The sequence below is a fragment of the Stigmatopora argus genome, chromosome 17 (assembly GCF_051989625.1).
Source record: "Stigmatopora argus isolate UIUO_Sarg chromosome 17, RoL_Sarg_1.0, whole genome shotgun sequence".
In the NCBI taxonomy this organism is placed as follows: domain Eukaryota; kingdom Metazoa; phylum Chordata; class Actinopteri; order Syngnathiformes; family Syngnathidae; genus Stigmatopora; species Stigmatopora argus.
The window spans coordinates 12,559,063-12,583,269 of record NC_135403.1 but is presented as its reverse complement, the minus strand read 5'-3'; the positions used below and the strand labels follow the sequence as shown (position 1 = coordinate 12,583,269).

The window sequence follows — 24,207 nt, the reverse complement described above, 5'->3', positions numbered from 1 at the left end:
TGTAGTAGTAGTTCTTTTGGTGCAACGGCGCGAAATTGGTGAATCGTCACAGCCTCGCGACACGTCGTCAATAAGGGTGAAGTATTTTTCCAGACATGAGTGTAGACGATATTTATAGTTTTCTTTTGTTATTAATGTTATATATGTATAAAATATATGTGCTTTTTATTGAACTGTATTTTTTCAGCCAGGAAATTAGATAAAAAATGAACCGAGGTTGGCGTTATAGCTTGAAGTGGAGTTAGTTTTCGAACGTTAGCTACTAACCTATTGTGATGTGAGCACGTCAGGTTTACAAGATGCACTTTATCGATTAACTTGGGTAATTTGTTCTCTTTTCCTGTACGTTTATGCTGTGTTATATTTTTAAACGACAGCTACATAATTGAATTGTATGATGAGCATGTTAGTGTTCCTTGTTAGCCACCGACTGCGAAGACTTTAACTTTAATCATATGCTAAACAATGTAGTGGAGGATTGTGGGTATTGTCGTTCTTTTGGTGCAAAGGCGCGAAATTGGCGAATCGTCACAGCCTTGCGACAAGTCGTCAATAAGGGTGAAGTATTTTTTCCACATGTCAATGTAGACAGTATTTGTAGTTGTCTTTTGTTAGTTTGTTACTTATTTGTGCTCTTTTTACTGAACTGTATTATTTCAGCCAGAAAATTACATTAAAAATGAACCGAGGTTGGCGTTCTAACTTATAGTGGAGTTAGTTTTCGAACGTTAGCTGCTTAACCTATAGTGATGTGCTAGCAGTTAGCACGAGAGGTTTACAAGATGCACTTTATCGATTAACTTGGGTATTTTTCTTTTTTCCTGTACGTTTATGCTGTCTTATATTTTTAAACGACAGCTACATAATTGAATTGTATGTTGAACATGATAGTGTTCCTTGTTAGCCACCGACTGCGACGACTTTAACTTTAATCATATGCTAAACAATGTAGTGGAGGATTCTGGGTATTGTTGTTCTTTTGGTGCAAAGGCGCGAAATTGGCGAATCGTCACAGCATTGCGACACTTGGGTAATTTGTTCTTTGTTCTATACATTTATGCCGTTTTCTATTCTTAAACGACAGCTACTCAATTGAATTGTATAATGGCAGGTCATTTTGTTTATCTTTAACCGTTTATGGAAACTGAAATATGACAATGTGTTGAAAATGTTGAATTCCTCAACTCATGGAAAACGTTAGAAAAGTCTATTATAGGTAATTTGTTTTTTTAAATTGTCTCAAGTTATGAATTTAAAGTTTTATGTCTTTTTTAAATTGGCAGGCCTCATCAAATGGTTCACCACCATCCTCCACGCCAGGACTCGGAAGACTGCTGTCTTGAATCGCACCGCAATGAAATTCTTCCTGGATGCCAGCATGTGTCCGAATGCCAACGGTATGAGGTGCTTGCGCTTTATTGAAATTGTCTCATGCCGCCATTTTCCCCCCCATGTCCCTCCTCGGGAGAATTCTAATGCACTGATACCAAGAGGGGCCTTTTTCCCCCCACCCCTCCTTACAATCTACTTAGCAATGATTTATTGATTGAGGCTTCCACCCTCAGAGAGAATTACCGATCCCTTTTTGGGAAATCAGATTTTCACACCTTTTCGTAAGCATGGCGGAGGTCCCCGGAGACGGCGCCGCTGGCTTTTGAGTGGCAGCGAGTCCTCTGAAGTGTCACTCAGGTGCAGTGCCCGCTGTACAGCACGCCATTCTCTGTAGACTATTACATTATTTATGGCTTGATAAATGCAATGTCCAAGCCGCACTTCATAGGGTATTTTTCATAGGGAAAAATAAAAGCAGAAAAACAACCCATGGTCCTCATGGAAGGAGTCAGATTAGGGCACTGAAATCTTTGATGCTCCAGAATGTCAGCTCAGTCGATCGATCTGGCATGAAAAAAAAAGTAGGGTTACAAAACAAAAAAAAAACAGATCCACCTTACCAATGGGAGTCGGCAACCTGTTCCGGACCCGCCGCTGCTGTACAACTCTGCTTCAAAGAGCTCCTTTTAATACACTGCTTTGATAACACTCAGCCTACACTCACCTACCAATCATCCACCAGGGAGCGTTTTAGTAGTGGGAGAAAAGGAGGGGGTGATGGGAGGCTATCTGTTGAGCGTTTTAATGAGAGGGGGGAAAAATAGAGATGCTCTTAGCAGGAAAAAAAGGGAGAAAAACTGTGTATCTTTATTTGAATTAAGCGGGCAGATTTTGTATCATTTGGGTTAATTAAATTAGCCATTCTTCCAGGATGTTACTATCTTGGAGTTGGCTTTGCGCGACAGCTGACCAAAACTGTCTTTCTATTTTGCAGCTGTTCTTGCATACTATAAAACATGTATTTTGTTTGTTTAACAGTACATTATTTTGCGTCTGAAACATTTTATGTTGCCTTTTAAAATAAAAAAAAAGTCTAATATTGCTTGGCCATTTCGTACCATTGTAATTTTAGCGACAATCATACAGCCTTATCGGTAATTGACAATACCTTATCGATACAGCTTGTTTAGAGGTAATGATACGACACTTAGCCATATTGACATTTTGCACCCCTCCCCAACAAATCACCACGCTGTCACGCGTCCCCCCCCTTTTTTAATGCGCTTGTCACCACACCAGGAACCCCTTTTGACGTGACACATGATAATCTGAAAATGTTAATCAATAGAAAGAGCTGAAGCCGTGGCGGCTGCTCAATATTGGCACGTCTGGTAACAATGTCACTAGTCATCACGCTTTGTGTTGTATTTGATTTGGGGAGTGCACTTAAATCAAATGCGGGCCATCAAAACACATTTTCCCTTCGGCGCGCACTCCCCCGCCGGTCCCTCCTCCCTGGCTTTGATAGGTCCACTGGAGGGCAAAATTAATACCTAATTGAATCTTGCAGTCATCAAAATAATCAATAGCTTTTTATTATTTATTCTTCACAGTCTGTTGACTGCTTGGAGGCTGCGAGGGACAGCGGGGAGCAGCCCTGAAATTTCACAATGTAATTTGCACTGGGGAAGGGGGGGGGGTGCAGGAGAGTTTGCAACACCTATAAAAATGAGAGTTTCTTTATTTATTTTTTCTCCGTGGAAGGTGCGTTGTGCGTCGAGGGCAAAAAAGAATAAAAGAAAATGGGAATCTTTTTCCCCGCAAGCTATGATGAAAAATAGAATAAACAACACGGTGACACTTTGGAGAAGAGCGGCGTCCTCTCTGTCCATCCCTCTGTCTTTTTTCTTCTTTTTTTCTTTTCCCCTTTCCTCCTTATTTCATCATATCACGAGTATGTGGCGCTACCTCCCTAATGCTGGCATTCCTCTTCCTGACAGACTCCAAACAAGTGCCGGGAATGAGATCAGGGCTCTAATCTTCCTCCAGCCTTCGAGGCTTCGGGATGATGATGATGAGGATGAAGATGGTGGTGGTGGTGGGGATGATGACGAAGGTACACGCATCCCTCGGCATTTAAGATAATTGAATGAAAGAATTAGCCGCTTATTAATTGACACCCTTGTAGTAATTGGAGTGGCATTAAAGAAAATGGGATAATCTGACTCGGTCATCCATTGTTTATTCATTTGGTTTAGCAGGTTTAAAGTCGTTCGACCAAACAATATTTTATCAAAAAAATAAATTTAAATCTGGGCAAAGATTGTGGATATAAGATTTAGATTGATATCGGTGCTCAGACGTCTTAGATGTAAATTGACTAGTTAGGCAGCCCTATAAAAAATTAAGTCTTAAAAACTATAACAAACCCAAAGTTAAAAGAAAATGATAATAAATTAAAAAAATTTAGAGGCAAAATTGCTCAGTTAGCCTGTTATTTTCCGATTATTATTATATCCGATACAAATGTTAGTTTGTTTTAGAAAATTTGAAAAAAAAACTTTCAAAGTAAAAATCAAATGTTTGGCAAATCTCCTATTATGAGAGAGCATAACAGAAATCAAACAATAGTTACGGTTAATCGACTGACATTGCCAAATCTGCCCAATTAAAAAAAATAAGAATTGTTTGTGTGTATTGTAGTGCCACCATTTTTAAAAAATGTTGGTGTCATCACATCTCAAAATGTCATATTACCGCGTTAATTGAATTAATATTAATGTCATCGGGGACTATATACTCCAAGACAATAATGCATGTTAAAAGGGATCCAGACAGAATGATAAAGAGATATTTAGTTGAATATGTATCCAAGTGCTTGCTTGCATTCTTTATCCTCTGCAGAGAATGAGAAACAATTCAACATTGTGGCTTTCTATGTTGTGTAATTTGGCTGCGGTAGCTTTTGTTTTCAGGGCACACTTAGTCGTCCTTCCTTTCTTTTGTGCACTCGTACTCGCTGGTCACCTGCCCTTTGCGCAGACATATTTAGGTTGATTCCTAAATAAGGAAGCGGAGCGCGGCCCCGCTGCTCCTCGTCTGCGTCTCGGAGCCCGAGGTGGGGTGAACACTGTCTCGGGAGCTCTCCGGTGGTCAGACACAAGGCGGAAGAGACAGTTGGAGTGAGGGTGGGCACATAGAGGAAGGGAGGAAAAGGGAGGGAGGAAAAAGGAGGGAGGAAGACGCATCCTCGCAGCCCGTCTTTGGGAAGCCACCTCAGCGTGAAGCCCAGGCTGGACGTTCACGTGCCCCCACTGAAGGGTTCAATAGGCAGTGGGATATGTTTGGTCGCAGCGGTCCCCCCTTAATATTGACTCATTTCAACTTTGGGAAAATCTGAAAAGCCGTTTTTTTTTTGTCATTTCAGATTTTTGTGGAGCTTCATTCAGGTAAGGGAATTCCCAAATTTGGACTTTCTGTGGGCTTTTTATGGGAGAAGATGGCATCTTATTATTATAATGTAGATATGATCATTGTGTAACAATATACAATTTCCTCCCACATTCCAAAAACATGCATGGACACTCTAAGTTGCCCCTAGGTATGGGTGTGAGTGTGTGTGGTTGTCCGTCTCGTTGTGCCCTGCGATCGGCTGGCCCGGAGTCAGCTGGGATAGGCTCCAGCACCCCCCACGACCCTAATGAGGATAAAGCAGTTCAGAAAAATGAGATGAAATGAGAATATACAATGGTAAAAGTGAATCACTAAAACTTGAAGAAATATATTTTTATTGTATCATCACTTAGTTACCGACAAAATTGGAAATTAAAAAAATCTAATTACTTAAGTCTTAAAAAAAATGTATAGATATATTTTTAAAAATTAGAATCAAACAAAGTTTTCCTTTTTTCCCAACTGCATCGCTACATCACATATTGTTGACGATTCCCCATTTATGAATTACCTATGTAAAATATAGTGATCACAGATTAAACAATTAAAGAAGAAACTAAATAAATCCTAGCGCTACTGAAGTATTTCCATTTCCCATAATGTTAAACTAAACCGATCGCTATTAATCAACCCCATTTTTCGATCATTGCCATACTATCTTCCCCATAATGACACAGCTGTTCGGTGTTACTTTGTTAACTCACTGCCATTAACGCCCATAGACGTCCAATCCATTTGGACAAATCAAGATATAATGGAATGGACTACACTAAATGAGTTGAAAGTTCAACTGATTTTCTTCTGATAATTTTCTCTTGGTCATATTAATGAGTGCGCTGTTGGGCGAAATGAAGCACCTGTCATGCCGTAACGCTACTTCGCAGCATCATTTTGGGATGAAAGGGAGTCGGAGAGGGAGGGGGGCAAAAGGGAGAGCGAGCCAACAGGAGAGAGAGAGCGAAGGGACAGAAAGGGGGAATGCGGGTAGCAAGATAGTCAGCCAAAGGTAGCCGCGGAGAGCACCCGAGCACCTCCTAACCACGGTTGCGTTTTTTTCTTTTCTCCCTGCCACCTCTTTTCTCGCCACGCACCCCAGCCGGACCCCCCTCCAGCTGGTCCAGGGGATCCGATGCTAACGGGGCAGCTGAGCAAGCCGCTGCTCTCCCTCATGCGCGGCGACATGAGTGTGCTGGAACTCGGGGGTCGGGTCGACGACAAAGTGGCCGGCAGCCCCGACAGCGAGCTCCACGACGAGGCCGTCATACTGCCGGGCGAGGGGCCCGACCTGGAGCGGACGTCGGGGAAACTGTACGGTAAGTGGCACTTTTCACCCAGCGACTTTGCGAGACATGACTGTCGTTGCTATCAACTTTAGTAGTTTTTAGAAATACTTTGTCTCTTTGGAAGCTAAACATTTACATGCCAATCGTCAATTGTAAAAAGAAAATGTCCACTTTTTCAACATTTTGCAACACCTGAAATCATCTATTCAGCTTTTATATGGCAATCATTCAAATACGGAATTCTAAAATAAAAAATATAGTTTTTTGAGAACCATAACCATAGTTTTTAATTCATTTAAATATGAGAATTTCATATTTTTATGATTCACAATGTTCCTAATGATGAACAAAGAAAACCTCTAACAATAAAATAATGTAATAATTTTTATATTAAAGTTAAGTTTTGGGAATGACCCAAAATAGTCACTTGCCGTATAAAAACTGGTAAGTAGCAACAAATTACACTAGTCCAAAAAAATGTGTTGAATTGATGCACTTGATTTATTTTTCTGTAAACTTTTTTTTAAATGCATTTATGCATGTATTCCAAATGAATATTTTAACAAAGTGTTTTTGAAACTAACACTTAAAAAAACAGCCCAAAAGGTAGGAATTTGTAGCAAAACTATACCTGTCTTGCCATGTTTTGGACAACAACCAACAACAACACTAAGGTAGGTCAATGTGATTGATGTTGTGTTACACTTTTCCAATATATGTGAAAATAATTCAACAGTAAGGGAAATTTTGCTATCAACGACCTAAGCTGTATCGAGTCAATCAATAAAATAAGGTAATGTGACAGAAAATAAAAAATAAACAGTTGTCCAGTGTACTTAAGGAAATTAAAATTCCACTTTTTAGCCACTAATGGTTCCTTTAATTAACATCTCTACATTAAAAGTCAATGAGAAGCAAATCATTTTTTTACGCGTAATTATGAGAGCAATTATGCAAATTGTGGTCATTACCGGTTGGATTATGGAAATGATGATTTTACAAATAGGATGGATCAAATTTGTCATGGTACCATTTTCCCTTTGTAATTTTTATCTCGGACATTTTTGCCATCTTGTTATCTCACCATCAAACTGCCCCCATTTTTTTTAACTTTCAAATGCGCCGCATGTCAAATCATTTTCAATATGTGATATTTGACTCGACTCGCACGACAGTGTCAGCACAAGAATTTAGCAGTGTTGAACCAAAATATTGCTTCCGAACTTGGTCTCTAGTTGTTGTTTCTTCTTTATTCCACCAATAAAGAGCAATTTAATGCTTGGGCTGCTCTTAAATTATGCAATGAGGATCAATTTGGATGAAATTGGCTTATTATTTCACGAGTTGTCATAGCCATTTGCCCATGTTTTATTGAAATTGTGTAAATATAGCCACTGATGACATGTTTTGTTGTTACTGGAGATGTTGCTGGTCAGAAGCGTTCAAGTGTAAATTTTGAGGTTTTTGGCTTTGGACCATCTCTCCTTCCTCTCCTGATCTGTGAGCCGGAAAGTGATAGACAGGGAGACATGGAGCAGTTTTATTTATTTGCTTTTGGGGCCAAAAAAAGTGGTATACACGATTTGGCGTCCATTTAAGGTGTTCAAAAACACGGTAGATTCGTTTAAACACGTTGCCTAGAGAAAATAATACTCGGTCTTTGATAGTCATCTGATAGTGAGTGAGTGAATGGGATTTCAGAATTGATGTAATTAATATGGATTGTGTTGTGGTTAGTGGAATACAGATTTTTTTGCTTGGGTGGTGAATGCCTTCCTGCTGTGGTTGTCAGGAGGAAAAGCTAAGGAAGGTTTTGCTAAATGTTTTGGCGATGCTTTGGAAGGATTTGGGTTTATTTTCAATTTTGAGGTTTGAGGACATGTCACATTTTGATACCAAATATTACGTTTAAGCTCTTGGAAATATAGCTAAAAATATTTTACTCTCCAGATTGCTTCCCACGCTAAAAAAGTATTTTTCTTTAAACTAAAACCCTTTTTGTCCAAAATGATCACACACAGTTAAATATTTGAAGTCACTCTTTGCCTTTCTCAGTTTTAGAGCCTTTTGATTTAATTTATTTTCGCGGGAAATAAACTTTCCGATTCCAGTTTTCCACAAAATTAATGTGGTATTTTTAATATAATCCGACAAGGTATGATTAGAATTTAAACGTGTTGATATTGAATTAGAAAAAAAGTCTTTCAAAGTAGTACAACTTTCATAGCAAAACCTGAGACGCACAAATGAATACTCGGCCTAACATGCTAACCTAAAGTGGTCCAACTCTGCCATCTGCCGGCAGTTGTGCGTCGGTAAAATTCTTTCCAGACTTAAATTCAGAAAGTTTAAGTTTTAATTTAAAGCAGATGAGTTTGTAAATGTACTTTTTGATTTTAACTTAAACATGGCTTTCTAAATAACATACCTTAGCCGAAAAGCCAAAAGATTTGTACTAAAGTACAGCATTGAGACGTCAAATGTCAAATCACGGAAATGACATCATTGCCAGTACGCATCTTGCTAAAATGAGCTATTTGGCGCCAAGGAATTGACATGACATATCCCAAAGTAAAGCATTGAAAAGTTTTCTGACGGCCGCTGACGGTTCATTCCGAAATCTTTCTGGCCGCCACGTGCTTTACGCGCTCGTAATTGAGGTTCCTGTCAGTATAACAAGTACACGTCAGTTTGTCCCAAAAAAATAAATTGTCAATCCCCGGGCACCCGGCGGGCGGCAACGGCCCGAGAACGTGCATTCCACCTCCTCTTAAAAGCCGCCCCGCGCAAATAGTTCTTCCACTCGAGCTAACAGGCGCTACGAAGCGCCGCAAACACGGCGCCGCCTCGTATTTTATTCCCGGGCAGAAGTGGCGGACGGACGTTAAGGTGCGGAAAGCTGTTGTTAGTAGGCGGTCAGACGTTTGTTGTGTTTTTGTTGTGATGCGCGCCGCGGCCTCTGTCTTCACTCCTCCAGTCAAATCTCCCTCTTTCAGACATCAGCCGACAAGATAATAAGACACTCAGAGCACAATTCCGCATTATATTCCGCCGGCGGAGGCTCATCTCTTGTCAGTTTGCGTTTAGTCCGCCGAGGATCCGACACTTCTATCATCACGCTGTCAAAAGGGAGCCGGCCCGGGAACGACAGCACCGCTCATTTCGCACACTTACCGTCGCCGGCAAATGGGCCGCACTTATGCCGATTCCTGCAAAATGGCGAGAAAGCTTGTCCAGAAAGACCGCCCAATGCTTTTTATTTGAATTATCGGGCAGTCCAGGTCAGGCGGATTAAAAGACACGGTGGCGGCGGTGATGCGAGATGGAGCTTTTTTTTTTTTAGGCTTCATTTACAGATCAATCGCTCGGTTTCTCCAGCTTTCGATGTTTTGATGTCAATGGTGCTGGGTTACTGTCAACGGGATTGTAAATAGGGTGGGCTGCTATTAAATGACATTGTACGAGAATACTTCAATCATTGTGAATAGAAATAGAAATTTAAGGTCATCCCCACTGTTGAAAGTCTTGTACTTGCGCACAAAATGGCTGCCAACGTCCGGCATTTAAAGAAAAAATGGATTAAGGTCTTACATTAGAATTAAAATGTAATTATAGAAGAAAAAAAGGCTATTTTTTAAATAAAATACAATTTACTTAATTTAAGCTTTACAAATATTGCCCACGGTCTCACTTAAAAATGGCCACAAAATATATTTGGCGTATAAAAACATTGTTTATGAAAATTATTAACAGTACTTAAGAAGTTACTATAACATGTCTTATTACAGGTGTAAAATTAAATGCACACATACCTAAAAAATGTTAGAATTGAATGCAGCTTTAACAAACATACAATGCAATTCAGTGCAATGGCAGAGAGTTGGGTCACTCCTGATCACATAACATGCCGCCAATACTTTGAAACGTATCACCAGGCGCTTTTTATTGTTTCTTTTTTAGCACCGTTTCAACTTGGAAGGGACCAAGAAAAATCAGTCGGCCCACCAGGCTTATAAACCACTTGGAGAGACCCATAATAACAATCAAAAGTGTCTATATTCCGGTAAATTGAGAATATTTTAAGTAGGTCTTTGTTCCCTTCTAATTATAGTCATTTTTTTTTCTCCAAAAACAACAAAAAAAATCAAATTTGGGCCAAACCTTCTGGCCTTCTTGCAAAATATAAACCGGTAGAAACACAAAGATGCACTTGTACATGGCTGCAGGCAGGAGTAGTTATTATTTTTGTGTAATCAGTTTAGTGGGCAGGATGCGCGCTAGGCAAAGAGCCTCATAATGTTAAGTAATAAAGTGGCGCAAAGCACTACCCAATGGCGAAATAAAAGTGGATCAAGTCGGGAGAAGGGGAGGCAAGTGAGTGGGATGGATCTCATTATGAGGATTTCCGACATTCTGTGCATAGAAAGCAGGTGTTGTTGGCCGGCTAATGCGTAATCCGCGTAATCCAAGAAAGACGGCGTTTTCCGGCGGAGGTCGTCTCGTCTCATGTCGACTTTGCGCCCAAACTCCTTGTCGGGAAAAGCGGCAAACAAATTGAATTTCAATGTTAATTCCTTTTTTTTGGGCCGATACGCTTCCGGGAAGCAACGGCGGCTCCTTGATCCCATCCCGGCGAGCCTTTAATGCGCCGCTAACAAAGAGGCGAGGGTGGCAGATTTCTATATTTCTTTATTTTAAAGGGTGCGGCGGCTGTAAGGGGGGGAAGTGGAGAAATGACACGTCTGGTATTTGACTCGCGTGGCGTGAACCAGAGACGCATCCCAGCGGCCCGTGTCCTTCACCAGCCTTTTATTATTTATAACGCTCGCTCTTTGAGCAATGACCAGTACTAATGCGTAACCTTCTGTCCCGCCGGCTGATTCGCTTCCTTTGAAACCAAAGATTGAGGCGGGAGAAGTGGGCGGATGGTGGATGAGGTGGGATGAAAATAGCAGGAAGGGGCGGCAGCGAGCAAGGAGGGGGGAGATCCAGGGACGTTATTATGTTTTTTTTTTGCCGCTTTTATATCTGAGGATGTGGAATAACACGGCCATGCTGCTTTTCTACAGAATAGAGTTATGGGCTTCAAAGCAATAGCGTTTCCTCACACAAATATTAGTTTTCACCAGCAGAATAATGTGTTGAGAAGATGGCAAAGTAAGATTTCAAAGTCAAACAAAAGTTGTCTCGATGCTACCGTCGTCGCCAATGGATGGCCAAGGCGTTTTGACTAGGAGGGTTGGCAGCAATTGCAACTATACTTGGATAATGATTCAGTCTAAATGAAAACAAAAATTCCACTAAAATAAATATGAAATATATGTAATTAGTTTTAATGTGATTATGTGATACTTTTGCTTGCCACTAGAGGGAGCTTCAACACTCACTGACTTGTGTTTTACGTTAGTAAGACCATTACCAATTCGAAAATGTTCATTTTAAACACTTGCATGTTGAAATAATTTCCCACAAATTCGTAGAGCTCTAAGTTTTAATGCGATTCTGTGATACTTTTGCTTGCCACTAGAGGGAGCTTCGACACTCACTGACTTATTTTATACGTTATCAAGACCGTTACAATTTCAAAAATGTTAATTTTAAACACTTTCATGTTGAAATAATTTCCCTTAAATTCGTAGACCTCCTACTTCCGGCGAAGACACGCTAGAACAGTTTGTATCACCTGACGTTATTGCGCCGCAGCGATCCATTGTCATTACGGCTTGGCGACAGAAGGATGGACGGTCGAGGACGGAGGCGAGGGATGGAGGGACGGTGGCTGTTGTGTGTGTGTGTGGGGGGGGTGTACTTTTGCGAAGGAGGGTGGGCTTTGAGGGACAAGGGCTTGAAAGTGGGACATAGGCAGCATTAGAGCCGGATCGCCTGGAGGGGGCCCGGGCTGATGTGTCAGCCATGACATGTGGGTGTCTAGCCCACCACACACACACGCTTGACGGTGGACTATCGCTCACACCCCGCTGGCTACTTCTAAATGTCCTGGCGGATGGACAAAGAAGCCCCCCAAATGTGCTGTTTTATGGCCACGACACAAAATAAAGCTCATTCCCATTGATGGAATGGAAGGCGCCAGCTCAGGCACTTCATTAGGGATGACCATGACCTGTTTTGGGGGAGATCGTTGTCGTTGTCATACAGAAAGGCTTCTCAAATATACTATGGAATGTGTATTATGACTATTTCTCACTTTACGCTTGTACCGTTCTACTTCCCTATTTTGTATCATATTGTAGATTATGCACAAATTTGTCTGCAATATTCTATTCTATTTTCATTTATTTGTTCATTTTGCAAGCCGCTTATCCTCATGGGGGTGCTGGAGCCTTTTCCAGCCAACAATGACCAGTAGGCGAGGTAAACTCTGAACTGGTTGGTAGCCAATCACTGGACTTTTTTTCATTTTAAATCTTGTAGGGAACAGAATCCTGAACTGGTTGGTAGCCAATCACTGGACTTTTTTTCCATTTTAAATCATGTAGGGAACAGAATCGGACAATTTTACATTTTTTTATTTATTAATACTAGTATAATATTTTTTTCTCATGAGTTGTCCTTCCAGTTCTCCACAATAACACAACTATCCTACAATACCGCAATTAGTGCCCTATTTTATAAAAAATAACTCCTTTTTGTAGGGATCTCCAATCCAAACAGTGACCTATCTCTACCATCTTTTTAGCCAGAGGTCTGCGCGGGGCTGCGGGCGGCCGAATCCTATTTACAGCAAATAGCATTTAAGTCATGTGGGAAGGAGGAGCGAGTGGCGAGCAGGCATCTCCTAAAAGGCTTACGGCGCTGGAAAGCCGCTCCTTCATCTGGCCGTAAAAGGATGAGGCATCATTTGGATTGTTATTTGCCTCATTCAACCCTGGCCTAATCAGGTTGACATTGCTTTGGCAATGAGGAGGACTCTCCAGAACAGATGCGCTGGCGTACAAAGCGTCCCGCCTAGCTAGCCCTCGGCCAGCCCGCAAGGATGCCACGCAAACCCCCTTGTGACACCACCGTAAAAACAACCCGTCCCCACCCGCCCCCACCTCCTATCACACCATTTCTCCTCCTTCTTGACCTTTGAGGTGGCCTCTGGTGGCTCTCGTTGCCGTTTCCACTCCTGCGTCAAGGGGGAGGACAGGTAAAGAGCGTCGGCCAGTAGTACTCTCACGCCCGAGGCCGGGCCGACGAGAGCCAAAAGTGTTTTTTTTTCTTCCGCCCCGAGCGCCGTTTACACGCGGACGCAAGCGCCAGGCCGTCATCAACAGACGGCTTTTCCTCTCGCAAGGGGCCATTGATGCTTGTTTATATCTCAACAAGACAGCGATTACCCCATCGTATCCGTCGCACCTCGGCCCACCCTTGCCCTTATCCAAGGGTATTGTGTCTGAACGTGATATGCACTCAGGGTTGTAGCAAATGTACCCTTTAAAAAAGGCATTTGGAACTGCAACACTAAACTTTTCTTTCTTCTTTAGTTGTATGGGAACTGTAATCCTCATTTTCAGAACAATAATGGCAATATTCTGACTTGATAGCTGATACTCATCCCAAAACATTCTAACCTAGACCTCTAATTATTTAACTTTAAACTTCTATCCCATCATTATATCAGTATTTTTGTCAATCATTATTTTTTTGATGCATCTCAACTGTTAATTCCAAGCTTGGAAGCTATTTTTTGTGAGGCACAACCATGGCAGTCGTGGTAAAACTTACAAGCATTCTAGTGCTGATTACTGTCATGGTAAAACTTAGTGCTGATTACTAACTAAATCACAATTACAATAGTTTTTTCTTGGTGGAAAAAAAATCATTTTTTTCCTTCAGTGCATACATAAATTATAGCAAAAAGGCAAAATAGTCTCTCTTAAAATAGCCATGGAATGACGAAAACCCAAACAAACACGCTCCGGTATTTACATTTTAACGCTAACGACCGTCCTCTACTCGTCTTTAAAAATGACTTAAGTGAACATGATCGTCTACTCGGGCGCAAAATCATCTCCATTCCCGCACTCCATTAATTCCACCCTTTTGCCCGTATAATTAAAGTTAGTTCACCCCCCCGTCGTCCACGAGTAAGACTCTTAATACGGAAATCCCGCAGCGACGGCCTTGCCCCTGGCGTCGCTCCTCGCTCCCATCTCGCCTCTTAATTAAGGTAATGACGGCTCCTCCGGCGGCGCCGAGGCCGGCCGTAATGTGGCTAATAACGTTACGCCAGGGCGACTCCCCGTCCCCTGGAAACGCTATGGACTTCTCCCAGGTTGGCCTCTAAACAGTATTACTCTCCTCGGAGGTCCGGCGGGAGCCGTCTGGCTAAGAGCACCCGCCGTTATTGGCAGCAGATTAGGCCGTGTGTTATTGTTGAGGGACTTAGTGGCAGATCGCTTGGCTTCTACACACAGGTAAATAAATTAATATTAGCCCATGCCAGGGTATTGTCTTTAAAAAAAAACATAGGCGCCATTTCTATAAAAGTTGTAAAAACAAGCTACCATGTCATTCCATGCTATTTTATGGCTTTTTCAGGGGATGGGTTCTTAGGTTAGGTTAGAACAGGGGTCGGGAACCTTTTTGACAGAGAGAGCCATAAACAATTCCTATTTTCTAATGTTATTTTTTGAGAGCCATTCTCAGAATTGAAAAGTACAAATACATGAAAATGTGTGATTTATTTTTTGGTCATTTCACCACTTTTGAAGTACAAAAAGTCTTCAAATTCTCTTGACAACATTGTTATGCTGCTAATAAATCAGTATCAATGATATCATGCATGCAGAAGAGTAATAAAAAACAAAATTATGATTAAAGTGGTGGTAGACGCCACAGTGACGCTCTATTAGTGCGTTCGGGACTCGGCTTTCTCACCAGTGATTTACCTATTTTACCTCACAGGTTAGTGGAGAGCCATATGCACCCATGGGAAGAGCCACATATGGCTCCCGAGCCATAGGTTCCCCACCCCTGGGTTAGAATTTTATTTCATCAAGTATTCGGGAAATTGAGGCTTGTTTTTGTAAATTGATTCATGATGGACACAAGTTTCATGTTACTGATATTTGTTGGGGGGCATGGTTAATTTATTGACAAGACTTTACCCTCAAAATTGTAAGTCTGAACATTTTTGCATATATAGTTAACTAATTTTCTCCCTTTTGAAGGTGCTATACGTTTGGACTGGGGGGGCTGTCAGCCAATCGCTGATCATTGACAGTTAAAATGACGAGTCGCCGACTTTTCGAGTGCTGTCGACCAAAATCGATGGGTGAACAATCTGGGGCAATTGGCCGAGGTATTGACGGAATGTTTATCCGCGTTTTGCGTCAAGAGCGCACGCGATGGCTGCCGCGCGACACAAAAGCTGCAACAAATGTTGGACACGTTTCATCACCTTAAGAGTGTTTTTTTCCATTTGTTTGGACAGTCGTCAGCAACACATTGGCTTTCGGTAAACTACCCTAAATTGTTGGCCCAATTGATGTCATCTTGATTGAATCTCAACGTGTATTTACTCCTTTTGATTATATTGTGGCTTATGAGGCTGTTGTGAAAATGTTGTGTATTCAATATGCAAAATATTGTTATGTAAGGCCATAGTTTACCCTTGTGAGGATAAGCGGTTCAGAAAATGATTGATTTTTTTCAGATTTAGGCAATCAATCAATCAGCTGAATGAGCACTTGGTTAACACTAGATTCTTAGAGCCATTTCATATTTTCAAAATTGACTCGTTTTAAGACGCCATGACAAGAAATGTCATCTTTGAAAATCTAAATATTCTGATTTCTTTCCCTCGCAGTCTTATTCCCAAAGAATTATAGTTTTTCTAACGAGCGCCGAGTCTCTTCTGTTTAACTCATCGTCACGTCATCATCAGGTCGTCGAGTCGCCTTTACATAATTGCTTTGTATTCTGCAAAATGTACAAATGATTGACACGTTCTTAATAGCAAACCCGCGCGTGCTCAGGCGGGCACTTTGAAAAGAGGCCATTATAAAAATGGGGCTGGCGCTGAATAGCCGGCCAATCGTTACCGGCCGGGCCTGCGCTACATTTGACAACTTACATCACTAAAATAGCTTAAGTGTTACGGCTTCTTTTATGGGCACAAATTGATTCTTAAATGCAGCCAGGCAAAAGCTAAGCTGGACACAAAGCTTTCAATAACGCCCGTTAAGCGTCAATGTGGCGAGAGGTTGCGTCGGGCTCGGTGGCACGCCGGCGGCCGATGGCTTGATGAAATCCGGGCTAATTGTTTTTGTCCCCCGAGTCCTCGGGGCACCCCGCATTAAGACCCGCCCGCCGGCGCGCAGACGTGGAAAGCGCCTCTCCGCCGGCCACTTTGCCGATCAATGAACGAATTTCAACGGCGACGGAGTAAATGTCAACCCCGCCGCTCGCCGACACCTCGCCTTTAAATACATTTCCTTCCCCGAGTCTCTCCGTGTTACCGATTATCTTCTGATATAGTCGCCGCTTGGAGAGCGACAGCGCCATTCAGGGTGGCTTGTACCGTCGCCGCAGACATGAAAGCGCAGATTAAATGTTTCATCTTTTCGCGCCGCTAACATCTCCGTTTATTCCGTTTTTGTTCGCGCCGTTGCGCTCCAACGATTCCCGTGTTTATCTCCTCCGTCGAGGATATTTCTTTCACATCAGTTCGACGCAAATCCACTTTTTGATCATTAAAAGGTCATTTGAAGTCCGTCTTGCTAAAGGAAGTAGCCTAGCGCTCGGGTTTATTTATTATTGATCTCTTCCTAGACTTTATTAATATTGTGAAAAGGGGTCGAGGAATTCTTGGATTAGATTATTCACTGTCATCGTCAGACTGTTGATGCTTTTGTTATTAAAAATGGAACATCTTCATTTTGATAATTGGCTTTCGCGGACGCGCTTTGATGGTAATTAGATAACATCGGCGCCACTGCGAGCTGATCATTTTTTAAATAAAAATGCCTGTCATCCATTTAGGATTAACTCATTTGTATAGATACATTACTGTACATTAAGATATAAATTAAAAATATAAAATAAAGGTTTGACTGGTGATTTAAACAATAATAAAGCTAACCAGTCTTCTTTCATTGGGAACAGCAGAAAGAAAGAATATGCTAGTTTAACACTAATATTCAATAGCAAATGTCATTGTCTAAAAACAACAATTAAAAAACTAGATGCAAAATAATCAAAACTATAAAAATACAACTTTTGGGGGCTGAATTTCCCGGCAAATATTTTTTAGTATTAAGACACGTAAGCTTCTTTAGACACTTTTTACTTTTTTTTTAATGACGACGGATTTTAAGCGGTCTAATGGCGGAAATAATTGGCGTAATGAGGCTCGCTTGTCAAAATCATCCTCGGCGCGGAACTTTATTGAGACCCAGAGGTCGAAAACCAGCAAGAGGAAGCGGCCAATGGGCCTAGCCACCCTACCACCCTCCCATCTTCCCTCCCTTGTCTCCCCCGCCTCCCTCCCTCCCTCTCCCCGTGGGCTTTCGCATCAAACGCTGGAGGTTCATGTGTTGGGTCACGCCATTCACCAATTATTTGGATTTTATGGGGAAGATGAAGTGATTTTACTTGGCGTAGGTTGAGTTTAAAATGCCTCGCATAAATACACTTGACAGGCAATGAGATCTCGCCGCCGAGGCTTTTCAATCCGACATTTTATCAGGCTACGTTACCAAAAAAAAAAAGCTATTCATCTGCGTATAAAAAGCCCCAGTCTTTCTCCTTTTAAAAATCCTGATAGTCCATTTAGGAAAATCAATCTCCACGCTGAAAGGTGATTGTATTTTTGTTTAAATTCATTGCGGCGCGCTGCTCTTTAACAAGGGCGTGTGGCTTTCAGTCACATTTGCCCACGGTCGACTTGATTTCCCCCCCCCAGCAGAAACCACTTTATTCCCCGGGAAAAAAAAAAAAAAAGAGCCGTTGTGTGAAATGATAAGACGTTGAGCTCTTGTCAGGCGTTTAAAAGCGCTTTGTGGAAAAGATCACAGCTCATCTAAGGTATAAACAAGTCTATTTTGTCGCACGCTTCATCTGACGCAACGCCGTCGTTAGTCAAAAGCCGCAAGTGGCGTTTTTGTCGAGAAAAAAATTGGCGTGGCTTTGTTTCTGAAACTTGGGGTGGCTGCCGTCACTAAAAAGTGGGAGTGATGTGACAATGAGAAAGAAAAAAAAAATGCCACAGATGAAAGACAAAAAGGTCTCTTGAGAGACCTCGAATTACACTCCTGATCAAACATCAAAATGGCTGTCGTCGTTTGGCTTTGAATGAAATGGAACAGTAGAAGAAGTTTGATCCTGTTGTGACTTTGTTTTGGAAAATTTCAGACTGAAAGAGCGTTGTTGCGAGTTTACGTCATGTGGATTCGCGACTGTTCGGTTTTTGGGAAAGGACTAGTCCAGTAGAATCACTTTCCATTCTTACTGAGACTCTCCATCATTTTAGCATTGATAGTTCTCATATTTATATACCGTATTTTCTGGTATTTTTCGCTCAAAAAATAAAAATAAATATATAGATATTGTCCGTTTTCCACGTTAATATTGAACATAATTAAAAAATATATTTTGTTTCTATTTGAAATGAAAAACATGATTAAAAGAAATTTTCCATTACTAAGAAAAAAAAGCTCAAATAAACATTGCTTTAGACCTATAAAAACTGACTATTTAGGGCTTTTGATCCAGTTCTTTTAATCCAATTAAAAAAAAAAAAAAAAAATCTAAAATGGTCTGGCCCACATGAAATGGAGTTGACGTTAATGCGGCCCGCGAATCACCCGGCCGAGTTTGACCCCTGATTTATACAGTATCTCAAATTGTGAATCAGGGGGCGTCTTATATGAGAGAAATGGTAAAATCCAACCATTTTAAAGGTACGGCTTATACGCTGAAGCGGCTAATATGCGAGAAAACACGGTACTTCTCAAACAAAGTTCAACGTGGATTTCCCCAAAGTTTTGAAGCAAACATTTCAACGCTTTTAGCTTTTAGGCCTGGAGCGCCCGCCACATTGCGACGCCTCGCCGCGATACTTCCTCTTTCCCCGCGGCTCTCGTGTTCCGTTCACTTGCGCCGTAATAATGAATTTCCCTGGCCCCGCCAGGTGGCAAACGGGTCTAATTGCTCTCGGGACGAGACCGCCGATGTAAATGGTGGAATAATCCGGCCAGCTGTATCTCTCCCCACTAATCTGGGCCAACGGGGTCTCCCCGCCGTCAATGAGTCATTTATTCAGTGCCGCGGCGGTTATTGATGAAACACTTTAATCCAAATTCCAGCCCCCCGGCCCTCGTCACTTCCACTTTCCCAGGCTGTGTTTTTGTGTGTTGTTTCTTCACCTTCATGACGACTCACTTTGTGTTTTTGTTGTTTATTTTTTTGGCGTAGGAGTCCGCGAAAGTTCCGTGCAGTCCGACATCAGTAGCAGTCCATCCGAGCAGAGTCAAGTGGGCCAGTCTCACCCGGGATTCCCCGCCATGGGTCCGCAGGTAAGTCAAGTTAGGAGATTCTTCTTGCATTAATTAGACTGTCGAAACGCTAAAATGTCTTTTTTGTTGTTGTTAATTTTTCATTAAACTTAAAGACCTCACCGGAGACCTTTCAATTAAACATGCCCCGGTCGTTTTACGAGCAAATTCCCCCCGGGAACCGTCTACTCCGTACAGTATCTTATATTTAATGAATTACTTCCACTCGTCGCCCTCCTTCAATGCGGCGTCTTCAATAATTGATGACGACAACGCCAAGGAATGAAGCCTTTTGTCATTCATTTGGATGTAATGGAGCCGCCACGCTAACGAGGGGGGATGCCCCGCGGCCCGCGCTAAACGGGCCGAAGCCGCTTGTGTCTCATCGGATCCGATTGATCGGCGTGGTGGCTCGGCGCCGTTTAATTAGCGTCTGTCTCATTAGCGCTAACCTGCCACTGACAGCCAGCGGTGGACAGAGCGCGATTCCATCAAACCCGATTTTGTTTTGAATGAGTTTGCTTAATTGGCTCTAAACAGCGAAGGCTAACAGGTCGTTAGCTTATGTGCAGGAAATATCAAAATATAGTCAGTCGCCATCTTGTGTCAATCTTTCCGAAACAATTGAAAGTACCCCTACGTCCGAGAAACCCAGAGAAAATGTAGCACCCCCCTACAGTCCACGTTTAATATATTAATGCTGACAGTCCGGCTCGTGCACGACAAACACTTTTTGCGAACAAAGGCGCCCCCTTACGCCATCCTCAACGCTCCTCTGGGCAGATCGATACGTTTGATAGATTCTGCGTTCCGCAGCCGGCCGGATATTGTCGGAACAACCATTATCTGACGCTAGTTTACCCAACATGAATCCACCTTAAGATTGCGTCCCCCCCACCCCTCCTCGACCGCTGGCTCGCAGTTAGGGTGACAAAAGTCTGCTATCTGGACCATTATGGGCAATTTCTCAGTGGCAGAGCTGCCAGGCGGACAGAGGAGGCTCCTCAACCCCCGACGGGTGAGAGAGGACAAGCGTCCCGCCCGTCCCACGCCGAGCGTCTAAATGTGGGTGGGTGTGCGTGAGTGTGTGTGTGTGTCGGCACCCCCCGAGGAGGCCACTTGTCAACACTCAGCTGTCAGCCCTGCCAAGTGTGCTTGCTCTGTAGAGGGCCAGGCTGAGGAAATGGAGTGCAAAACAGAGGACAGCCTTACATTTGCCCCAAAGATAAGCTTTTCTTCAAAGACGCCATCATTCAAAGATCACCTTTTTCGACTGGAAAACCTCCATTTATTAGCACCTTCAACCTAGTAGAGTCTTTCCCAACTGCTGCGCCGCTGAATTGATTTACCAAGAACACATACGTTGTAATATTCCGGGAGAAAAATCTTAATAATACGAGATTGGAATTGAAATATGATGGACATTGTACTAGTACGAGATTCAAATCTTAATACTATGAGGTTTAAGTCATTTTTGGAGCTTATTTTTATGTAACGTGAACCAGAAGTTGTTTGGATTCACAGACTTTTGCCGATGTTAAATCTGTGTGAGCGCAAAACTGATTTTCGTGTAATATTACGAGATTGAAGTAATATTAGGAGAGAGAAAAAATACGTAATATTGCGAGATTTAGTAAGTCATGGTCTTGTTTGGTTTCAGTTCAAGTCCGAGTGGGCACAAAACTGGTGATCGTCTAATATTAGTACATTTAAATAATGTTGAAATGAACTGTCATCAAATTTTCAGAATAAAATCGTTACATTGCTTATTTTTACATCACTCAAAACGGAGGCCGACATCGACTTTTGCTGACAATGGTTAGTGTGAAAATTTGAATTTCAAATAGTTTTTGGAGGGTTTATTTGATTCCGTTTGATGAGAATGACTTTATATTGTTCATTTTAAATGCCTTGAGATTTTTTTCTAAGTAAAAATTGTGCTGCGGCTCTAAAACGGTTGGGAAAGACGACCCTAGATCTCAACACAATTCTCCGTTGGCGGAAACATCCCAACATTTTTGGCGTGTCGTAAAATTCCAAAAGCGCCCGCCACGCTCCATAAATCAGTCCCGCGTGCGATAATTGCAGCCTCGCTTTTTAACGTTCTTCCCCGTCTTTTGCCGTCAGAACTCCGGCAATCTCGACTCGTCTGACTCGCGGATAAGAACGAAAAAAAAACCTTCAAAGACCGTCTTTGATTATAGCAGCCGCTCTGTCTCCCATCACCGGATTATGTTGTACTTCATCGCCAGATTAAAGCGTGCCACGCGGCAGCTCACAAACAGGTTGCGCTTTTTTTTCTTCATTGTTGTTGCCGGGAATTAGCATTCTTTTTGTTGTTTCAGAGAGCTGACGCCACGCGTCGTTTGGGAGGCGTGCGAACCAGAAACCCGGAGTCGCCGCCGCCGTCGTCGTTGTTTAAAGCGCGTGACCTGCCGACGCCGCCGTTATCGCAGTGACACGGCTGTCGGACGGGAACAGCGAGGCCACCGGGGCCAATTTAGCACCAGTCGGACCGCTCGCTAAAATACGCCGCTTGCGGAAAACGCGGGCAGATAGCTGACAGTGGGAGTTAAAAGCTAGCGGCTTGATTTACCTGGCGGCGGAGGAGGGCTTTCTTGTTTTTTTTTTTCTTTTTCTCGGCGGCTATTCTTAAGAATTGGGATCCATTTTTCAATATTCTTGACCTGCCGGGTTGCTCAGTGGTGGATATTTTCAATGGAAACCTGACAATGTTAAATTGCGGGTGGTCTTTTTGGATGTTTTGAATTTATTTAATAATCATTGTGTTCTTTTCTGTGCTTTCAGTTGGAAATAAAGCATACGAAAGGCGAATTGTCAATCCAGCTCTCCACAAAAATCTTACTTTTTCCTGTAAAAATAAATTCCAAGACCGCCAAGGATAGAGTCGTTCTAAAACTTTTCTCGACAAGCTACCGGTAGCATCTCATCGTTCGTTCAACTTGCCGCGCCTGACACTTAGTCACTTCATCGCAATAAAATATATCAAACATTGCTCAAAACATCAGTCGTCCAGCCAAAAGCGACGGCGTATATTTCCGAAGCACTTCCTCAGGAAAATCCACTTGAAGAAATCTTCCCCTCCGGCGGCTTTTACCTGCCGATAACATCTCCCTTCCACGACGGTGACTGTTCCGCTTTCGTTTATGCGAATGAACGGCGAGTGATGTTCGGAACGAGGCGCCAAAAAGAGGGAAGTCGTGCGACTTCCCTCGCCGTTTTGCCACAAAGCGCCGCGTGTTTCGGGCGCTTGTGGGGATTTGTTCAATGGGACGGAGCACAAATCACAGCCGCCGAGAGGAATTTTCCGAGATTTGATCTCGGCGAGGAGCAACGATTCCACTGTCAGTGTGTGACATCGCAAAAAAACGCACATCATAACGGCCTGATTAGCACAGCGCTCGCTATTTTAAACCTTCTTTTTAGCTTTCGCAACCAGGATGACTTTACACAGACTTCAATTTACTTGCGTATGTCTTCAGTCAATAATATCTGGTTAAAACGTTGAATACACAACTGAGCCCAGTTTTAAACTTAACTGTTGTTGTCACATGATGCTTTAAAGTCACAAATTATAATATGCAAATATTCTCTTCCATTGTTTTTATCTTTACCATTTCAGTGATTACTAGCATTACTAAACACATTGAAAAAAAATGTTCTCTATTTAGTTAGCTGCTGTACCAAAGTGACCTTTTTTGTTAGTGTATGGCCATAGAATTTTTTTTTTAATTGACAGTATTTTATGGGCATGCAAAGGAGCACGTTTAAAATATTTTTATATAGTTTATCATACAATAACAGACCATGAAACACATTTTCATTCATTCTTCACCTTCAAACATGGCTATCACACACATTTTGTATTTTTATTTTCACATTTCTGAACTGCATTTTCAATGAAGTTATCGCATTGTTTTTAAAGCTAAGACTGAAGGACTGCACAATAGTTTTAGGCTTTTTTGGTAACATTCCTCCCCTTTTTTTATGACCTGGCAGTCCCTGCTAGTGGCCCAGCAGTTGGCCAACGCGGTGGGCGGCGTGATGTCCGGGACGGCGGCGGGCATGAACCAGCCCATCCTCATCCCCTTCAACGCCAGCGGGCATCTGGGCGGCCAGCAGGGTTTGGTCCTCTCACTGCCCGCCACCAACCTCCAGAGCTTGGTGGCTGCCGCCGCCGCTGGCGGTCTCATGACGTTGCCCCTCCAGAACTTGCAAGGTAAGTCAAATCATCCTTTAAAAGCCATAAAAAAAGTTATTCGTGAATTAGTGACGTCATTGGACACACATAGTAACAATTTATGTGAAACTAAATACTGACATGTTGACAACTCATCTAATATAGAGGCTCCAGTTTTAGTATTAAAGGTAAGTCATGCAAAAATTTAAACTTCTTGTGCAGGGACATATTTAATGATGTATTGATCATTGGCTGCAGCAACTTTCTTTGATATTGTTTTAATATTATTTGTAATATTCTTGACTGGGCGCCGACTAATTCAGGGCGTACGGGTTCCATCGAAAGGTCAAATGAAAACTTTTTTTTAAGTCTATTCTTGGCTAATGCTATGCGATCGATCATGTTTTCTTCTCCGCCATTGACGGCGATAGACATC

At 42.3% G+C, this 24,207-nt stretch overlaps 1 protein-coding gene across 6 annotated transcripts in view; it reads left to right on the top strand.

Moving 5' to 3' along the window:
• Position 1: 1 nt before the first annotated feature.
• Positions 2-24,207, top strand: part of pou6f2 (POU class 6 homeobox 2) — a 55,107-nt gene continuing 30,901 nt past the window's right edge. The window contains exons 1-8 of one of the 6 annotated variants that reach the window (XM_077623890.1): positions 109-322; positions 510-558; positions 1,284-1,397; positions 3,333-3,448; positions 4,760-4,781; positions 5,882-6,098; positions 19,491-19,591; positions 23,591-23,810. In XM_077623890.1, coding sequence (XP_077480016.1) covers positions 5,915-6,098; positions 19,491-19,591; positions 23,591-23,810 — 505 coding nt within the window. In that variant the 5' untranslated portion in view covers positions 109-322; positions 510-558; positions 1,284-1,397; ... (1 more) ...; positions 4,760-4,781; positions 5,882-5,914. Of the gene's footprint in view, positions 77-108; positions 323-509; positions 559-936; positions 1,031-1,283; positions 1,405-3,332; positions 3,449-4,759; positions 4,782-5,881; positions 6,099-19,490; positions 19,592-23,590; positions 23,811-24,207 lie in introns of those variants that run through there. The other 5 variants (XM_077623894.1, XM_077623892.1, XM_077623895.1 and 2 more) reach the window with 5 other exon arrangements.